Here is an 18,931-nt window from a genome sequence, read left to right on the forward strand (position 1 = left end):
TTTGTAGGGATATATTTGAAATTTAGTATGAGAAAAATTTGTTGGCTTTTATTTGAATTTTTGAAGAGAAACACTCATTGGTTGAATTTACTTCAAACTCCCTATGTAATATGGTATTGTCTAGCGTCCGTCTAGAATATCAACCATGTGATTATGAAAAGTTAAACAACTTTTTCAACGTTTGGATAATGCCTATAACAGCAATAACATTACACTTGTCCTCTACTAACTTAATAATGCCAAATATGTGAAAAGTAAAATATTTTCCCATTGAATAATAGAAAAACTAATGAAAAAAGTTTAAAAACTTTGAGTTTTAATGATAAAAACAAAATAAAGGGTAAAGTAAATAGTACAATCATTAACTTTTTAGTGTAAAAATATGATTTTTCGTTAAAGTAAACAATATCAGAGCTTTTCGTTAAACTTCGGATGAATAATGCCTATAACAGCAATAACATTACACGTGTCCTCTACTAATTGGAGGCAGCAGCACGTATCTTTTGCGCTTACATGTACGGAATCTTCGTCCTCACTCCTATCCCTGGTCAGCGTTTGGACTTCTGCCTATACGATGACAAAGATGTGAACAGTATAAAGGGCGAGACTCACATTTTGCTCTTCGCTCTCTCTTTCTCTCTCTAGATGTTGATGGTGTGAGAAAAAAGAAGAGATTATCGTGTGGAAATGGAGAAGTTCTTGAAGGACTTCGAGGTGGAGTACAAGAAACCATCGGAGGAGGCTATAAGGAGATGGAGAAGCGCCGTCGCGCTCGTCAAAAACCCTCGCAGAAGGTTTCGATTCGTCGCCGATCTCGCCAAGCGCTCCGAGGCCGAAAAGAAGAAGCTTCAAATCCAGGTCTCTCTCGCTCTCAAATCAAAACTGCACCGTTTTAATATCTAGAACTGGTAACCTGGTTTGAGGCGTTTTGCTTTCTTGATTGTTTGGCTGCCGAGAAAACATGCTAGGAAAATGAAAGAAACTGAAACGATTTTCAGCATTATGCTTTTGCCTGATTTATTCCTGATTCCTGTTTGATTTGCTGTCATTTGAAGCCAATTGGAGAGGATCAGTACTGCTAATTAGGACTGATAAAACATCACTGATCGCTAGTCTTACTTTGTTAATTTCATCGTCATCGTTGTACGGCTGAGATTTAAAATAGTATTTGAATTTAGGGCAAAAGAAAATTTCCTGGATTTCTTCTGCTCTCATCTGTATTCTCGGTACACATAAAAATTTTCCACCTACATTCTTGAGACACATAAGTATACAAAACTTTACCACATGCTTGATCAATTATGTATTCTTGGGAGCTAGTGATTTATTCATCAAATGCTTGATCAATTTTCTAACAATAGAGAGTATTGGTGAACAATGCGTTACGCGTTGGTGGTCCCACATGCATAGGAGAGACCCCATTGCACTTGCAGTCACATTTCCATGTAAAATAGTTTTGCATTGCAATGACAGTTTGGTAGTATTTCTGTGGCCTGGACACTTGACTACACACAAATATGAGGATTAACTAACTAAAAGCCGGATGGGTAGTTTTTGTTATTAGTTCTACTACTAATATGGGGAGGTGAAACATTGTGAGAAAACCCTGGCTTTAGCATTTTCTTATGTTATCCAAGGGTGACAATTCTTAACAATTCTTGAAACCAACATGAAATTAACGTATTAGGGTTGACTATTACTTGACACGAAACCTATGTATGACGCGACCTGCCAGCATGAATTATTTTGACATGACATCCGTCTAACTAGTAATGTAGAAATCCTTGTAGAATAACAGGTCATTTCTTATGGATTTGTTAGTAGCATCGGGCAAACCAATTTACTTTTATATACTAATGCATTGCTAGGTTTGTTTACAATTATATTAACTTAGTTTTAAGTTCTAGTTCTCAACAGTTGATCTCCATTTGCTGATATCAATTTTTTGTTAAAACTTCTGTCAATGTTTGTATTTGTAGACCTGAGAACAACTTTTATTACCCTGTGTACGAAAAATTCTCATAAGCTTCTTAAAGCAGTATGTATAGAAAGCTGAGTTGCATTGAGAGTAGCCATATTTGATTCAACAACTGATAATGTGACTTCATTAACGATTTTATTTAAGGACCATATGAGAGAAATAACTGCATATAATGTATGTAGAACTGCAGACACACACATGTAGTTATAAGCTATGTATTTTTTAAGATATGTATTTATATATTTGTGTAGGTAATACAGCCACCGGTTACTATTATTGTCAATTGAAGTTTTTTGGCCTTTTGATTGTTCCTGCAACTATAGCTCTGAATGACATGATTATCATTACTTTTTTTTACTTTGTTATCTTATTTGATTTACCAGGAAAAGATTCGAGTTGCTCTTTATGTTCAAAAAGCAGCACTGCAGTTCATTGATGGTATCGTCTTCAAATTTATAGGTCAAGTGAAAGTTCATTGTGTGTGTGCTGATCTCATGTATTGAATCCTTTCTCTCTCTTTGTTTTGTGATGTTGTGAAGCTGGTGATCGTGGATCTATTGAAAAGCCAGGTCATGATGAACTCCAGCTCCCAGAAGATGCCAGAATGGCAGGTTTTAGCATTCACCCAGATGAACTTGCATCTATTACACGTGCCCATGATATTAAGGCCTTGGAAAGCCATGGTGGAATTCATGGGATTTTAAGGAAAGTCAATGTCTCGGTAGATGAAGGTGTCAAGGATAGTAATATACCAATCAGACAAAATGTTTATGGCTTAAACCGTTACAAGGAGAAACCTCCCCGAACTTTTTGGGTGTTTGTCTGGGAAGCACTACAGGACTTAACACTAATGATCCTTATCGTCTGTGCTGTGGTTTCTATTGGAGTTGGAATTGCCACTGAAGGCTGGCCCAAAGGCACGTACAATGGTCTGGGAATTTTAATTAGTATAATTCTAATGGTTATGGTTACCGCCATTAGTGACTACAAGCGGTCTTTGCAATTCAAGGATTTGGACAGGGAGAAGAAAAAGATTTTTGTTCAGGTCACTAGGGATGGAAAAAGACAAAAAGTTTCCATTTACGACTTGGTTGTTGGAGATATTGTGCATTTGTCGATTGGGGACCAAGTTCCAGCTGATGGACTTTTCATATCTGGCTACAGTTTGCTGATTGATGAGTCAAGCTTGTCAGGTGAGAGTGAGCCGGTGAATGTATCTGAAGAGAAGCCTTTTCTTCTTTCCGGAACTAAAGTGCAGGATGGGTCATGTAAAATGCTAGTGACTACAGTTGGTATGAAGACTGAATGGGGAAAGTTGATGGAAACTTTGAGTGAAGGAGGAGAAGATGAGACCCCACTGCAGGTGAAGCTTAATGGTGTTGCTACAATTATTGGTAAAATTGGTTTGACTTTTGCAGTGTTGACATTTTTGGTATTGACAGTAAGATTTTTGGAGACAAAAGGACCTAACAACGAGATCACTGATTGGTCTTCAGCTGACGCCGTAACCCTTTTGAGCTACTTTGCTATTGCGGTAACTATAATTGTTGTTGCAGTTCCCGAAGGATTACCATTAGCAGTGACGCTGAGCCTTGCTTTTGCAATGAAAAAATGGATGAATGACAGGGCACTTGTAAGGCATCTCTCAGCATGTGAGACAATGGGTTCTGCTAGTTGTATTTGCACAGATAAAACTGGAACATTAACTACAAATCATATGGTAGTTACCAAAGTATGGATGTGTGAAAAATCTGTAGATGTAAAAGAAAATGACAGTAAAGAAACATTGATATCAGAAATATCTAGAGCATCAAGCATCCTTTTGCAGGTTATATTCCAAAATACAAGTTCTGAGGTTATTAAGGATGATGGAAAGATCTCCATTTTGGGAACACCAACAGAGTCAGCACTATTAGAGTTCGGTTTACTTTTAGGTGGGGATTTTGATACCCTGCGCAGAGAGGTTAAGATTCTTAAGATCAGACCTTTCAATTCTGTCAGGAAGAAAATGTCTGTGCTTGTAGCTTATCCTCATGGTGGAACACGAGCTTTTTGCAAAGGTGCATCAGAAATAGTACTGGGAATATGTAACAAGTACATTGACTCTAATGGGGAATCTGTTCATCTCTCCAGAGAAATGGTAAAGAATATCACGGATGTCATAAATTCTTTTGCCTGTGAAGCATTGAGAACTCTCTGCTTAGCTTTTAAGGATATAGATGACTCTTCCATCGAAAATGGCATCCCAGATGATGGCTATACATTGGTAGCAGTTGTCGGTATTAACGACCCTGTGCGCCCGGGGGTCAGGGAGGCAGTTCAGACTTGTTTAGCTGCTGGAATCACTGGTGACAATATAAATACTGCTAAAGCCATAGCTAAAGAATGTGGCATACTCACAGAGGGTTGTATAGCAATTGAAGGTAGCATGTCTCTAGAGCAGATGAAAACTGTGATACCGAAGATACAGGTTAGTAAACAATTGCTTGAAAATTTTCACCCTCAATATATATCAAAAGATGCTTCAAATTTTCTAAATGTTCCGTGTGGATACAGGTAATGGCCCGGTCTTTACCGTTGGATAAGCACACATTGGTAAAAATTTTAAGGGATGAATTTGGTGAGGTTGTTGCTGTGACTGGTGATGGGACTAACGACGCTCCCGCTTTGCATGAGTCAGACATTGGACTTGCTATGGGCATAGCAGGAATAGAGGTTTGTACTCTGCCACATGATCTTTTCCTTCAATCCTGTGATGTTTTGCTTCTAATTAATTCTTTTTGTGTTACCTCTTTCCATTTCACATCCTTTAACCTGTAATTCAGAAAGCTTAGTTAAAAATATCCTTCTTTCGAAACATTCCCTTATTTTACCTCTTGCTGTATAGTTTTTTACTAATTATTAATGGGTTTTACTGAATATTAAAAGTGCATAAGATTAACTGCCATTTTCTGTCCCACTGCTTGATAATTGAATGTTTCCAGTCTAAAATATTCATGGATATGTATACAGGTTGCCAAAGAAAATGCCGATGACATCATATCGGATGACAATTTTAAAACTATAGTAAATGTGGCCAGATGGGGACGTTCAGTGTACATAAACATTCAAAAGTTTGTGCAGTTCCAGTTAACAGTTAACGTTGTTGCTCTAATTATCAATGTTGTTTCTGCATGTGTCTTAGGTATGTTGTCCAGCAGATTTTTCTTATATGAAATGCCGTTATATTTGTTTGGGGATGAACTGTCACGAATAATGACAAATTCCGCATCTCTTTCAGGATATGCTCCCCTTACAGCGGTGCAACTGCTCTGGGTGAATTTGATTATGGACACTCTTGGTGCTTTGGCACTGGCAACAGAGTCTCCAAATGATGGACTTATGAAAAGGCCCCTAGTTGCGAGGGGTACCAACTTCATCACCAAGGCTGTGTGGAGAAATATCATTGGTCAGAGTATCTATCAACTGGCTGTCCTTGGAGTTCTCAATTTCTCTGGGGAGAAGCTACTAGGACTAACTGGTTCAGATGCAACTGAGGTTCTCAACACTGTGATATTCAACGCATTCGTGTTTTGCCAGGTACATATTACTGGTTTAACCAGTACCCTAGTTTTATCCGTGCTGCCATGCATCTTCCACACGGTTTAACTTTAGTACCTACCAGCATATAACTTCTAGTTTCGAATTTATTATTCCTAATTAAGCAGATGGTTTTGGGCCCATGGTTGTTATTTCCCCTCGTGTTTGTTTTCTGAGATCGAACGAATGCTGCTCCAAAGCTTGTAGTAGAAATACTCAAATCCCACATATGTATGATCTTGCCTTTCTTTTGTTCTTACAGGTGTTTAATCAGATAAACAGTCGCGACATAGTAAAGATTAGCGTATTCCATGGAATGTTCGACAGCTGGGTATTTCGAATCGTCATGGTTTGCACAGCAACCTTCCAGGTTATCATAGTAGAATTCTTGGTAGACTTTCATAATTTAGAATATCAGCATTATCAAAAGGTTTATAAGCCGAATGCATGTTACGAAATGCTGTGATACGGAAACTCTTTTTATGGTTCTAATCAATGTCTCCAGATAGGGCTCCACTTTGTGGTTCTAATGCATTTAATGGATTTAAGTAAATCTATTATATTTGGTGTAAATAAGTGTCTGTTTATACTTAAAATATATATAATTTCATCATAATCTACAAAATAGAATGTCATATATATTATGAAGCATTGGAACATAATGAAAACATGGGGAACAAGCATATAATGTGTGTTTATTTAAGTATTCAACAAGTCTCTTACAATTTATTGAAAAGAATAAAATGCAAAATGAAAGTTATCTATTTTCTGTCTAAGTGAGTCACAACTTAGGCTGGTTCCTAAGCGGGTCTGGACGGGCTAGGCGAGTGCTTAAGTGATATAGGCCGGCGCCTCAGCAGGTCTAAATATTTGGCTCGATAATTTACGTATAAAGTTATTGATATTACAATTGTAATATTATTTCAATTTTTATTCTTGCCATTTCTGAACTTTAATTATTGTAGATTTACCCTAGACCTGTAAACAGACCCAATTTGAATCTATAATCAGATATATTTATAATCGGATTATTGGATTTGGATTTCGTACGTGCTTAGGTTATTGAATATGACTTGTCTATCCATATTCGTTAAGCATCTGATCCGGATCGGATTATTGTATTCTGATCAGATGCTAATTTGGATTATTTAATTTTTAAGTTAAAAAACCTTGAATTATGTAGAAAATAGTGTAGTTTGAATGCTTGGAAAAACTTATATTACTGTCTTTATTATAAAATAATATAGAGAATATGTGATATGTTATTGAGTCACGTCCGATTATTATTGGATCCCCCTGAAACCATAACTGGATTGATAATCCGATTATCGTATTCTGGTTGTATTCAGATTATTGGATTGCAAGTCTAAATCCATATTCTCTTAATTAAATTGGATTCAAAACAAATCATGATCAAGTTCCAACCTATTTACAAATCTACTTCAATAACCTACTTTTCTTCCATCCCTCTTTATTTTTATTTTTATTTTTTGTAAGTATCATTTCTTGTTTCGTTTTTGCTTTTCGGTAAATTGAATCATTTCTTATTTCGCTCGTTAGTGGGACCCAAAAACTCACAGGCCAGCAAGGCGAGAGCTTTCTCCGGTCGAGCAAAGGGCAGTGCCCAGAACACCCAGAGAGAGCTTTCCTGAAGCCAGTATGCAGACCAAGGCCAGCAAGGCAGGCAAGAGCTGGTCGAGCAAAGGGGCAGTGCCCAGAGCACCCTCAGAGAGCTCTCCTGACACCAATATGCAGATTGATATCTCCTCAGGTTCTATTCTGTTAAACTTTCTCAGTATGTATTAATTTTTTTAATTTTAGGGTTTTGATGGGATGCAAAATTCAAAAGTCTATTCTGTTAAACTTTCTCAGTATGTATTAATTTTATAATTTTAGGGTTTTCGTGGGATGCAAGATTCAAAATTATATTCTGCTAAACTTTCTCAATATCTAGTAATTTTATAATTTTGGGGTTTTGGTGAGATGCAAGATTCAAAATTGTACTGTTGGATTATTTCTCGCAGATTCCAATGGAACAACCTGTGCTGTCGTTCGGTATAAAAAAGGATTCCTTTTCGTTACTGATGGACGCCGCACAAAATCTCTAGAAAATGATGAAAGAAAAATCATCTGTGATGATGTCATAAAATTCAGGTATGTTTGCAAAGATCAGTTTGGACACGACATATGTTCTGTTTCGGCGGGATCGGTAAAAACGATAGGCCGTCTCTGGAAACGTGTGCTAGAGTGTGAATTGAGTCCTCGTACTGTTTCTGAAGTAGTAGATCTTGTTCAGAAGACACTGATGACAGTATACAGTCTAAAGGATTTCAAATCTGGTGAAACGTGTTCAATAATCATTGCTGGAGGACGTGGACAAGAGATTTTCCACGTTGGTGGTCGCTTAGCAAATATGCCTCATTATATAAGTTGCGCCTACCATGTCATAGGTTCAGGATCCCGATTAGTAAACGCTGCATTGGAAGTACTTTACTCTGATCAACATGATGAAGGGACACTTGTAAGGACTGTTGAGAAATCATATCTGTTTGCTAGTTTGCATGATCAATCTACAGGAGGGTTTATTAAATTTTATAATGTTCATGGTGAAATACATCAGCACCTATTCACTAAACACACTCTCGAATTATACAGAGACATATATGCAAATCATATTAAATCGGACGAGGTAGCGGTGCTTATCTTCTCTAAGGACTTTGATAAGAAGCGTATTCATAAGTGTTTCCACAAGGAGACAGTTTTGAGGCACGCTCATGTGTTGGGCTACGTGAGAGGCTATCAAGTGAATAGAGTGGTATTGAAAAGGACAGATTATGAGAACCACCTATGTACTGTTCGGTTTGTAAAAGAAAAGTTACTTAGCAGTGGATATGTACCTGAGTGTAAAGATCCCGTGATTAAAGATTTCAATTTATCTTTTTACAAGCTGAGCCAAAAACATAGGAAAGGGCTTTACTATTTTACAGAGGTTTCTAGGGATATATTAAAGGATCTGGTTCCACAAGGGATGGTGGAAGGATTAATTGGGAGAAATGCATATCACCCTGGAAGAGAACAAAGTCTAGAGAATGTGGAAAGACGACTTGTGGTAAAAACTGGTCCTAAAGAATCCCCAGGGCTAGGGGATGTGCTGAATGAATTCCATGGAGAAGAACCAATGCCAGAGGAAGTGCCAGGGGATGTTTATGATGAACTGGAAATCAATCAACTGGAGTTACCTGCTCGTGCTGGTAATTATTATACACGCACACGCACACCTTTTTCTTTTGCCAATAATTGAGCTGTTTGATATATTACTCTGCCACTAATGATTACTTAGTTCATATTTCTGCAATTTCAGCAAGGTGTTGTCATTATAGCAACTTAACTGTTGTATTGCCCTAAATCTGCAGCGAGCATTCTTTAATTTTGAGAGAAAAATATGTTTACAGCCCCACAAACTGCGTATTTGGTCACACTTTAGTCTTCTTATGACATAATATCAATGTGTCTTTATGTTCAGTGTCATGTGGTCGCAGTACCTGGTTTCATCATCACCTTTTCTTTTATAAGGAAGGGATCTAGGCTACCATCTATATAAACATAAGTTAAGGTCCCTGTTACGCTAAACATACATGCACGCACGCACGCACTGTTAGGTTTTTCCAGCTCATGATAAGTTGTCCTAAGTCTATAAGGAATTATAGTCTTAGAGGATTAAATTGTTTTCCCAATTGGAGTTAGTTTCTCAATTGGAGTAGGATTCATAACTAGATTCCAATTAAGATTAATAATCCTTATTGAAGAAGACCTTTATTATGTCTATATAAAGGGGCTATTGTACTAGTTTTGAATTTAAGAAAACAATAAATTGTATACCACTCGAGGGATTAGAGTGAGAGAATATTGTAAAGTGTGTGCAAGAGAAAAGAAAAGAGATAGTGTATTTCTTGTTCTTGTTCTTGTTCTTTCAGGTTTTTCATCAAGTCCTAGTTCTAGAGATTTGGCAAGATTATTGGTTGTGCTCATTATTGATATAGTGAAAGATTGTTGTTGCTGACCCGTGGAAAGAAAGAAAGAAAGAAAGAAAGAAAAATATGTTGTAAATCTAATTTGCAATTAATCTTCTGTAGGTTACTGAAGTCGATCTCTATCGTCATTTCCGTGATGTATCTGATGTTGGAGATGGAGATGTTACAGAAGTAAAGGTGTGCAACCATGAAGATAAACATTATGGCTATCTTGAATTCAGGACAAGAGATGCGGCATTATCGGCTATGGAGAAGGTGTTGAAAAACCCGCACACTAGACCTTGTTCTTTAATGTAACCAACGACAATAGACTAAACTAGCAAATATTAGAAAACTTAGAAACACACAAAGAATTATATTGGTTCGGTAGAACTTTTGCCTACATCCAGTTGTGATTTCTCTAGGTAGAGAAATCACCGCTCCTTTGTTTAATAATAGAGATTACAGAACTTTTGCAAACCCTAGAACTAATCTCAAAACTCTTGGTTGTCTGGCTATTTTCTTTCTAAAAATCAGTCTTGCCGCACCATATTTATAGACATAGGGTTGGCTTACATGTCCCAAGGTTGATTGAATTCCTATTTCTAAGTGGATTAGGAAATTATACTTATCCAAATCCAAATAGACTTCTATAAATCCAAACCTAAATTGAATAAGGAAACTAAAATTCTTTCCTAATCCCTCTAGGACAAGAATCGGTATACCTCTAGGTTTCCTAAAACAATCCTAAACCAACTAGGACATATTTGACGAGCCAAAACCCTAACAATCTCCACTTTGGTGAGTCAAACCAAGTCTTGATCATTGCACCCTGGAGTATCTTTGAACCTTCTTGAAGCAACTCTGGAAATCTTAAAGAGTCTTCACCTTGGCAATCTTCTTCTTGCCTCATTGCACCTTAAGTGAGGAGGTGCTCCACTTTAATCAATCAACGAGATTGATCAAGTTCAAGCAATGCTTGAACTTCTTGGCCGGCACTATCTTTGTAAGGAAATCTGCGGCATTGTCATCCGTATGAATCTTTTCAATCCAAATTTCCTTAGACTCCACCCAATATCTAATTCTGTGATACCTTGCTTCAATGTGCTTTGATCTTCTAGAAAAAACCTGATTCTTTGCCAAGTGAATGGCACTTTGACTATCACACTTAAGCTTCACACAATCTTGAGTGATTCCCATTTGACTTACCAAGCCACTAAAGCCAAATCGCTTCCTTTCCAACTTCGGCCAATGCAATATACTCTGCTTCTGTGGTCGACAAAGCTGTAATTGGTTGCAGTAGGGCCCTCCAACTGATTGGTCCTCCTACGCATGTAAACACATAACCAGAAGTTGACCATCTCTTGCCCAAGTCCCTTGCATAATTGGCATCCACATATCCTAACACCCCTGCACTTTCCTTTTGCCTCTCAAACATAACCCTTTGTCGCCAGAACCCTTCAAATAACACAAAATCCACTTTACTGCATCTCAATGTTGCTTTCTTGGATTTGCCATGTATCTGGAAACGACATTGATTGCTTGAGCTATGTCGGGACATGTGCATACCATTGCATACATCAGGCAGCCCACGACATTAGCATAAGGCACCTTCTTCATTACTTGTTGCTCTTCCTTGAACGTAGGACATTGTTGCTCTTCCTTGAACGTAAGACATTGTTGCCCACTTAACTTGAAGTGAGCCGCCAAAGGAGTTGAAACTACCTTTGCTTCTTGCATGTTGAACTTCTCAAGAACCTTCTGAATATACTTGGCTTGTGATATCCAGATCCTTCCAGCGGTCCTATCTCTCTGAATTTCCATGCCAAGGATCTTCTGTGCAGCACCTAGATCCTTCATATCAAACTCCTCGCTCAACATCTTTTTCAAGTCTTGAATTCTAGACTTGTCTTGACAAGCAATTAGCATATCATCCACATATAGCAATAGCAATATGATCATCCCATCTTGGAACACATGATAGTACACGCAACAGTCATATAAACATCTTCTAAAATTGATTTTCAGCATGAATGAATCAAACCTCTTGTACCACTGTTTTGGAGACTGTTTGAGGCCATACAGGGACTTTCTTAGTTGACATACTAGGTTCTCTTTCCCATATTCAACAAACCCTTCTGGTTGAGCCATGAAAATCGTCTCCTCTAGATCCCCATGAAGAAATGCTGTCTTCACATCCATCTGCTCAATCTCCATGTCATGCTGAGCTGCCATAGCTACAAGTAATATGATAGAAGTATGCTTGACTACAGGTGAAAAGATCTCATCATAATCCACCCCTTCCTTTTGTGAGTACCCTTTAGCCACTAACCTTACTTTGAATCTCACAACATTTAGTTCATGTAGTCCTTCATCTTTGATCTCATCATAATCCACCCCTTCCTTTTGTGAGTACCCTTTAGCCACTAGCCTTACTTTGAATCTCACAGCATCTAGTTCATGTAGTCCTTCATTTTTCCTAAATACCCACTTGCATCCAACTAGCTTTCTGTCTTTGGGCTTAGGAACCAACTCCCAAACAGAGTTCTTGTAAAGAGACTCCATTTCTACTGTCATAGCACTTATCCAACTATCTCGCTCATCACTTGCTATAGCTTCTCGATAAGTAGTTGGATCTCCTTGACTAATGTTAAGAGCATAATTAACTTCGTCTTGGTTAAACCCAAACCCGTCAGGTTTCTTCTTCTTCCACTTAGGTTTGTCTAGTGCTATGCATCTCTGGAATGCAGGTGGATTGTTGGTTGGAGTTCGAACCCTTTGGGATGTTTGGCGGATTGGAGTGCTTTCAATCTGTCCTGTTTCTTGCTCCACCTGATTCCTAATTGGTGACCAATGTTGATGCTCTTCTTCTTCCTCAAAACCATCAAATTCGGCCTCTTGCTTGATTTACTCCACCTGAGCTTCTTCATCTGAACTGATTAATGGAATCTTTGTTGCTTCAATTTCAGCATTGTCCGTCTTCTCCCTACTACTCTCGACTTATTCAGAGGCATGGTTGTCTCATCAAAGACAACATCTCGACTGACAACCTTTTTCCTGTTGTTGAAATCCCAAAGCTTGAAACCCTTAACTCCTTTCTCAAAACCTAAGAATATGCAATGTGTAGACTTCGGTTTGAGCTTGGACCTTTCATCATTTGGAATATGTGCATAAGCACTACAGCCGAACACCCTGAGCTTGGAATAGTCCATCGGCTTCTTAGACCATACCTCTTCTGCATTCTTAAAACCGAGAATTGTAGATGGTGACCTGTTAATCAAATAACTTGCATGATTAACAACCTTAGCCCAAAAACTATCAGGCAATCCTGCATAAAATCGCATGCTCCTCACTCTCTCTATAAGAGTTCGGTTCATCCTCTCAGCAGCTCCATTTTGTTGGGGATTCTTCTTTACTGTGAAGTGCCTTATGATGCCTTCCTGCTTGCAGTAATCGGTGAACTCATTACTTGTATATTCACCTCCATTGTCGCTTCTCAGGTACTTGATCTTTCTTGCAGTTTGATTCTCGGTTTCTGTTTTCCATTCCTTGAATTTTGCAAAAACCTCGGATTTCTGCTTCATGAAATAAACCCAAAGCTTCCTAGAAAAATAATCCATGAAAGTAACAAAATACTTGGCTCCACCATTTGATTTAGTTGGTGCAGGGCCCTAAACATCTGAGTGAATATAGCTGAGTTGCTCCTTGCTTCGGTTATCTGCATTGCTACTTGCGAATGATACCTTTATTTGCTTTCCGAGAACACAGTATTCACAAAAGTCCAGTTTGCAAGATGACATGCCTTCCATCAGGCCTTGCTTGTGTAATTCTTGCAACCATTTCTGGCTTATGTGCCTGAGCCTATGATGCCAAAGTTCAGTCTTGTCTTCTACACTTTGATTTATAGAAACAGCTGCTCCCCTGACTATAGTGGTCCCAATTAACTTATACAACTTATTGGGTTGTAGGTCACCTTGCATTACCACTAGCGATCCTTTGGTTAACCCGAGTCTTCCTTTTTTAGACTTGTACCTATAACCGGCCTCATCTAAAGTACCCAAGGAAATCAAATTCTTTCTTAGTCTAGGGACATACCTGATGTTCCCCAAAGCTCGTATCATCCCATCAAATATTCTGATTCGAACAGTGTCAATTCCTCTTACAGGACATGAAGAATCATCGTTGCTGACTTCTTTGTAAGTATCGAACCATTCTCTTACTGCACACATATGAAAAGTGCATCCGGTGCCTTGGAGCCTGATGTTACAGAAAGAAGCTCCCCGTCACTCTTATGCTCGGTGACTACACTAGTTGAACCTGAGCTTCCTTCCATCTTGGCTTTCTTCTCTTTCCAAATCTTGCAGTTCCTCTTCCTACCTCTATTGCCGATTCTCTTCCTTTGTCTTTTCCCGCCCCCTCTCCTTGCCTTTGGCATAAAGGCCTTAAGAGCTTTCAGTTATATCATCTAGTTTAGCATATGACTGAAGAGCTTGAATTACGTCTTCAAGCTTCAGGGACTCTTTTCCAAACATTAGAGTTGTTCGAAAGTGCTTGAAAGACAAAGGTAGAGACCTCAGCAAAATGATAGCCATATCATCATCTTTGTAAGTTTCTTCGACCTTCTGAAGATTAGCTATGCAATTCTGGAACTTGCATACATGATCTTCAATATCACCTCCTCCTTCTAGTCGAAGCCCGAATAGTTCATCCTTTAGAAAAAGTTTATTGGACATGGGTTTGCCCATATAAACATTCTCCAACTTTTCCTATGCTTCCTGGGCAGTAATTTTTTTCGATGATGTGTGACCGAACTGATCTTGTGAGATGGATCTCGATGGAACTCTTGGCCTTCTTGAGAACCTTAGTCCATGCTGCTTCTGTCATGTTTTCCGGCTTCTCACCATCGAGTGCATTGTCCAAATCCTGCTGTATCAGTACGTTATTCATCATCCTTTGCCAATCCTTGAAGTCATCTTTGCCGTCAAAGGGCTTTTACGCAGGTCCTTGATCTGCATTCATCTTCCCTTTTGAACACCTTGATCCTAGCTCTGATACCAATTGTTGAAAAACCCGCACACTAGACCTTGTTCTTTAATGTAACCAACGACAATAGACTAAACTAGCAAATATTAGAAAACTTAGAAACACACCAAGAATTATACTGGTTCGGCATAATTTTTGCCTACATCCAGTTGTGATTTCTCTACCGCTCATTTGATTAATAATAGAGATTACAGAACTTTTGCAAACCTTAGAACTAATCTCAAAACTCTTGGCTGTCTGGATGTTTTCTTTCTTTATAAAAATCAGTCTTGCCGCACCCTATTTATAGACATAGGGTTGGCTTACATGTCCCAAGGCTGATTGAATTCCTATTTCCAAGTGGATTAGGAAATTACACTTGTCCAAATCCAAATAGACTTCTAGAAATCCAAACCTAAATTGAATAACGAAACTGAAATTCTTTCCTAATCCCTTTAGGACAAGAATCGGTATACCTCTAAGTTTCCTAAAACAATCCTAAACCAACTAGGACATATTTGACGAGCCAAAATCCTAACAGAAGGGCATCATATTATTCTGTGTGTCAAAAAAATCAAGGTACATAGAGTCTGGTTGGAGATTATAGTTAACGGTCTAGCTGCTTGTTTTTATTCATAGTATGCCGGGACTAGATTATAATTAATTTTCGAGTGAAGCAAACACATACAAATTGTAATTAAAAGACAGTTATAGCCCGTAGCTAGCAGTGCATGCAAAGACAGTCATTATATATTTGCACACGATGATATACGTGGAAATAACTTTGTAACTGATCTGATCGTCCAATATTAATCCCTTTTTTTTTTCTTTTTTTTTCTTTCTGTTGCAGTGCTACCCTACCTCATTAGTGAAGGAAGATGTGGAGATTTATAATTCCCTCCGCCTCCATGAAGTTGAGGAGCAGCAGCAGCTTACATGCCAGCCAGAGGCCCGCAATTTAGTATTTAGGAGGACGTCTAGTTTGAAGTTAATTTCCTTGTGTTGTAGTCTTTAAATGGTTAGATTGTATCGAATATCTATCAGTAATCATGTCCTGACTGACTGCGTGCATTAATGAATGATTATAATTTCGGAGCTTCCTGTTGAAATGTTTGGCATTCATTGAGAATACGCATAAGTCAGAGGTTTCAGTCAGGAAGCTGTTAATATTTTTTCCTGAACTCTTGATTATTCTAACGATCCAGGGCAGGGCAGTGCAGGCGAGGGCCGATCCGCACATAAATTCTTGTACTAGACAGTGTTTACTTGAGTAACTAATCTACTTGACAGTGACAGGAAGCTAACCAGGAATCCAACAGCTTGATTTTTCATCCATGATAAAATAATGTTCCCACCCCCTGATTTTTCAGCCACGAACCGAACAGCAGCATCTATGGCTTGTCATACTGGGAAGCATCCAGGTCAGTTAAAAGATGATGTAACATCACCTGGTGGAACTACCATTGCTGGCGTCCATGAGTTGGAGAAGGGTGGATTTCGTGGAATATTGATGACTGCAGTCCTCGCTGCTGCCGAGCGCAGCCAAGAATTTTCTCAGAGCTAGGCATAGATGGTGACTTTCATATTTCAACACATATTCATGACATTGCAATGAAATCCAATTTTTGTTCTCTTCCGTAGCTTAGGGGATAAACAAATCATTTTCAGAGAATATTATTAGACTGCATTCTTCTGAATTGAAGGTTGATTGAATTACAGGTAAATTTACCGTCGCACCAGTGTCTGGAGGCTCATATTCTTCTGTCAAACCTCAAGTTGGTATTTCTACTTTCCATTATCTCAGATATGTTTGAAAATTTACTGTTTTATTTTGGTTTTGTTCTTATTTGCCGAATGATTGAAATTCTGTGTGTTGATTGAAAGATATATGGGGCATGAATGATTAGGTGGTGATTTTGTGGTTGTTTACTAGACAATGATATCGTTGCGGTTTTAATTTCGTGCAGTTAAAATGTAGTTTCAGTGGAGGCCGCTTCTTTCCAGAAAGAAACTGCTTGTTTCAGTTGTTGCTGGAGTCAAATTGAAAGATCTGCAGGTCTTTCACTTACAACTCTTCTTACTTTTATCCTGATTGACTCTATGAATTGCCAAAAACCCTGTATTTCATTTTTGAACCTCTCGTTTCCAATTAATGTGTTTATTTTGATTGTTTTCTATTCCCTTTTTGTGGAAAATCATGTACTGAATCTGTTACATGCGTCAACTGATTCAATTGTTGTACGCTGTGTGTAGCCAAAAGTTTTTAAATAAGCTCTATTCTTAAGTGCTACGTAAGAGTAGATTCACTTGGCTGTGGGGCACAAACAAGAAGAAAACAACGAGAAAATATGCAATGCAAGTTCAGTGCAAAGCCCAGAGGGCAGAGAAAGAACTATGGAGTGCAAAGCCGATCAAAGACAGAATATATGGAGTGCAAGTTCAGTGCAAATGGAGGCCAAAACGAGTTAGGGGTGAGGATCGGAGATCAAGAAATACCAAAGAGCGACCGTTTTCGTTACCTAGGATCTATCTTGCAAAAGAACGGAGAATTAGATGGAGATCTCAACCATAGAATACAAGCTGGATGGATGAAGTGGAAGAGTGCATCCGGCGTGTTGTGTGACCGCCGTATGCCATTGAAGCTCAAGGGAAAATTTTATAGGACGGCAATAAGGCCGGCGATGCTGTATGGCACAGAATGTTGGGCGGTGAAGCATCAACATGTACACAAAATGGGTGTAGCGGAGATGAGGATGCTTCGTTGGATGTGTGGGCACACGAGAAAGGATAAGATTAGGAATGAGGATATCCGGGGTAAAGTAGGAGTAGCCGAAATTGAAGGAAAGATGAGAGAAAATCGGTTACGGTGGTTTGGACATGTGCAAAGAAGGCCTATTGACGCTCCGATTAGAAGATGCGACTATGGGACAGAGGTTCAGGGCCGAAGGGGCAGAGGAAGACCTAGGAAAACTTTGGAAGAGACCCTAAGAAAAGATTTAAAGTACTTGGATCTAACAGAGGACATGACACAGGACAGAACACAATGGCGTTCTAAGATTCATATAGCCGATCCCACTCAGTGACTTGGATTTTCCAAGTCTCCAACCGAGAAGTTTTCCTCACTTGGGAAATTAAGGGAACACTACCTCAACCTATATGCTCCACTCACAAAGCTTCAACATACAAGCTTCAACAAAAGAAAATTCAAAGAACTTAGCGAAGAAGGCTTTGGTGTATTTAACACAATACGTTGAAATGAAGGAAAGCTTATTTATTGATATCCCCGATAAGTTACAAATATGTACATATACTTGAGTCAAAATAAACAAACAAGAGGGAGCCTTCACAAAGGTTGCTTAGGAGAAGTCTCAGCAGTCGGTAGAGCCCCAGAAAGAGAAGGCACCGGAGGGGGATCATTCGGAGCCTCAATATTGGACAAAACCCTAGAAGGAGGAGGCATCAGAGATTGATCATTTGGAGCTTCATTACGCGGTACAGCCCCAGAAGACGAAGGCAATAAATGCCTTTGGAACAAACCCACAAATCTCTGATGATCAAGTAAAACCTGACCATCAGATTCCTTCATCTGGTCAAGCTTCCTCTTCATGTTTGTAGCATAGTCATGTGCGAGCCGGTGCAACTGCTTATTCTCATGCTTGAGCCCTTTAATCTCCTGTTTGAGACTCATCACTTCAGCTGCCAATGATTCAACTTGGCGGGTTCGAGCAAATAGGCGTTGGGCCATATTAGACACAGAACCTGCACACTGAACACTGAGAGCCAGAGAATCCTTAACAGACAACTCATCAGACCGTTTGGAAAGTAGTCTGTTATCTTTGGGAGTGAGAAGGTTCCTGGCCACTACCGCAGCGGTCATATCATTCTTCATCACGGAATCCCCAACGGTAAGAGGACCAGTAGGGGAGACGAAGGATGGGCGCCATATGTTGTCTGGAGAAGGCGGGGCTGCCTCTTCAACAAGGTTCAAGTCAAAACGACGGTCGGAGGGGCCAGACATTTTCAAAGGTGTTGAAGAGAGAAGAGGTCGGACAAATCAAGATCTTAGAAGTGCAAGAATGGAGCTTCTACTGGTGGATATTCAAGTGTGCTTTGGAACTTAATGTCAGCCCCTATAAAAATCTGCACTCGACGAAGCTTCAGAAATCGAAGAGGCGCCTGCTCAGAAATCGAAGAGGCGTTTGCTTTCTCAAAAGCTGGGCTGCTCAGAGATTCTCAAAAGCTGGGCTGCTCAAAGACCACAAAGGCCGATCTCAGAAATCAAAGAGGCTTGCTTTCTCAAAAGCTGGGCTGCTCAGAGACCACGAGGGCCGATTTCAGA

General features: G+C 39.1%; 1 protein-coding gene across 3 annotated transcripts; it reads left to right on the top strand.

Annotated features, from left to right (window-relative positions):
* The first annotated feature begins 557 nt into the window (after nt 1–557).
* Nucleotides 558–15,701, top strand: LOC126591808 (calcium-transporting ATPase 4, plasma membrane-type-like). 3 transcript variants are annotated; one of them, XM_050257507.1, is made up of 11 exons: nt 560–858; nt 2,365–2,419; nt 2,521–4,451; nt 4,538–4,696; nt 4,994–5,165; nt 5,262–5,560; nt 5,823–5,930; nt 7,121–7,331; nt 7,585–8,811; nt 9,694–9,846; nt 15,443–15,701. In XM_050257507.1, the coding sequence occupies exons 1-10, from the start codon at nt 688–690 to the stop codon at nt 9,699–9,701; spliced, it is 4,341 nt and encodes a 1,446-aa protein (XP_050113464.1). In that variant the 5' UTR covers nt 560–687; the 3' UTR covers nt 9,702–9,846; nt 15,443–15,701. The 3 variants fall into 3 exon arrangements, with proteins under 3 accessions (XP_050113465.1, XP_050113464.1, XP_050113463.1); XM_050257506.1 differs by lacking the exon at nt 9,694–9,846; XM_050257508.1 differs by lacking the exons at nt 7,585–8,811; nt 9,694–9,846 and having other exon boundaries at nt 558–858.
* The last annotated feature ends 3,230 nt before the right edge of the window (nt 15,702–18,931 follow it).

This window comes from Malus sylvestris, chromosome 12, assembly GCF_916048215.2.
Source record: "Malus sylvestris chromosome 12, drMalSylv7.2, whole genome shotgun sequence".
NCBI classification, from domain to species: Eukaryota; Viridiplantae; Streptophyta; class Magnoliopsida; order Rosales; family Rosaceae; genus Malus; species Malus sylvestris.

Bases quoted from the DNA above. Each gene is read 5' to 3' on its own strand.
- LOC126591808 (XM_050257506.1), top strand. From the start codon at position 688: ATGGAGAAGTTCTTGAAGGACTTCGAGGTGGAGTACAAGAAACCATCG. The intron at 4,452-4,537 runs GTTAGTAAACAA...GTGTGGATACAG, and splicing joins CTGTGATACCGAAGATACAG to GTAATGGCCCGGTCTTTACC. The intron at 4,697-4,993 runs GTTTGTACTCTG...ATATGTATACAG, and splicing joins TGGGCATAGCAGGAATAGAG to GTTGCCAAAGAAAATGCCGA.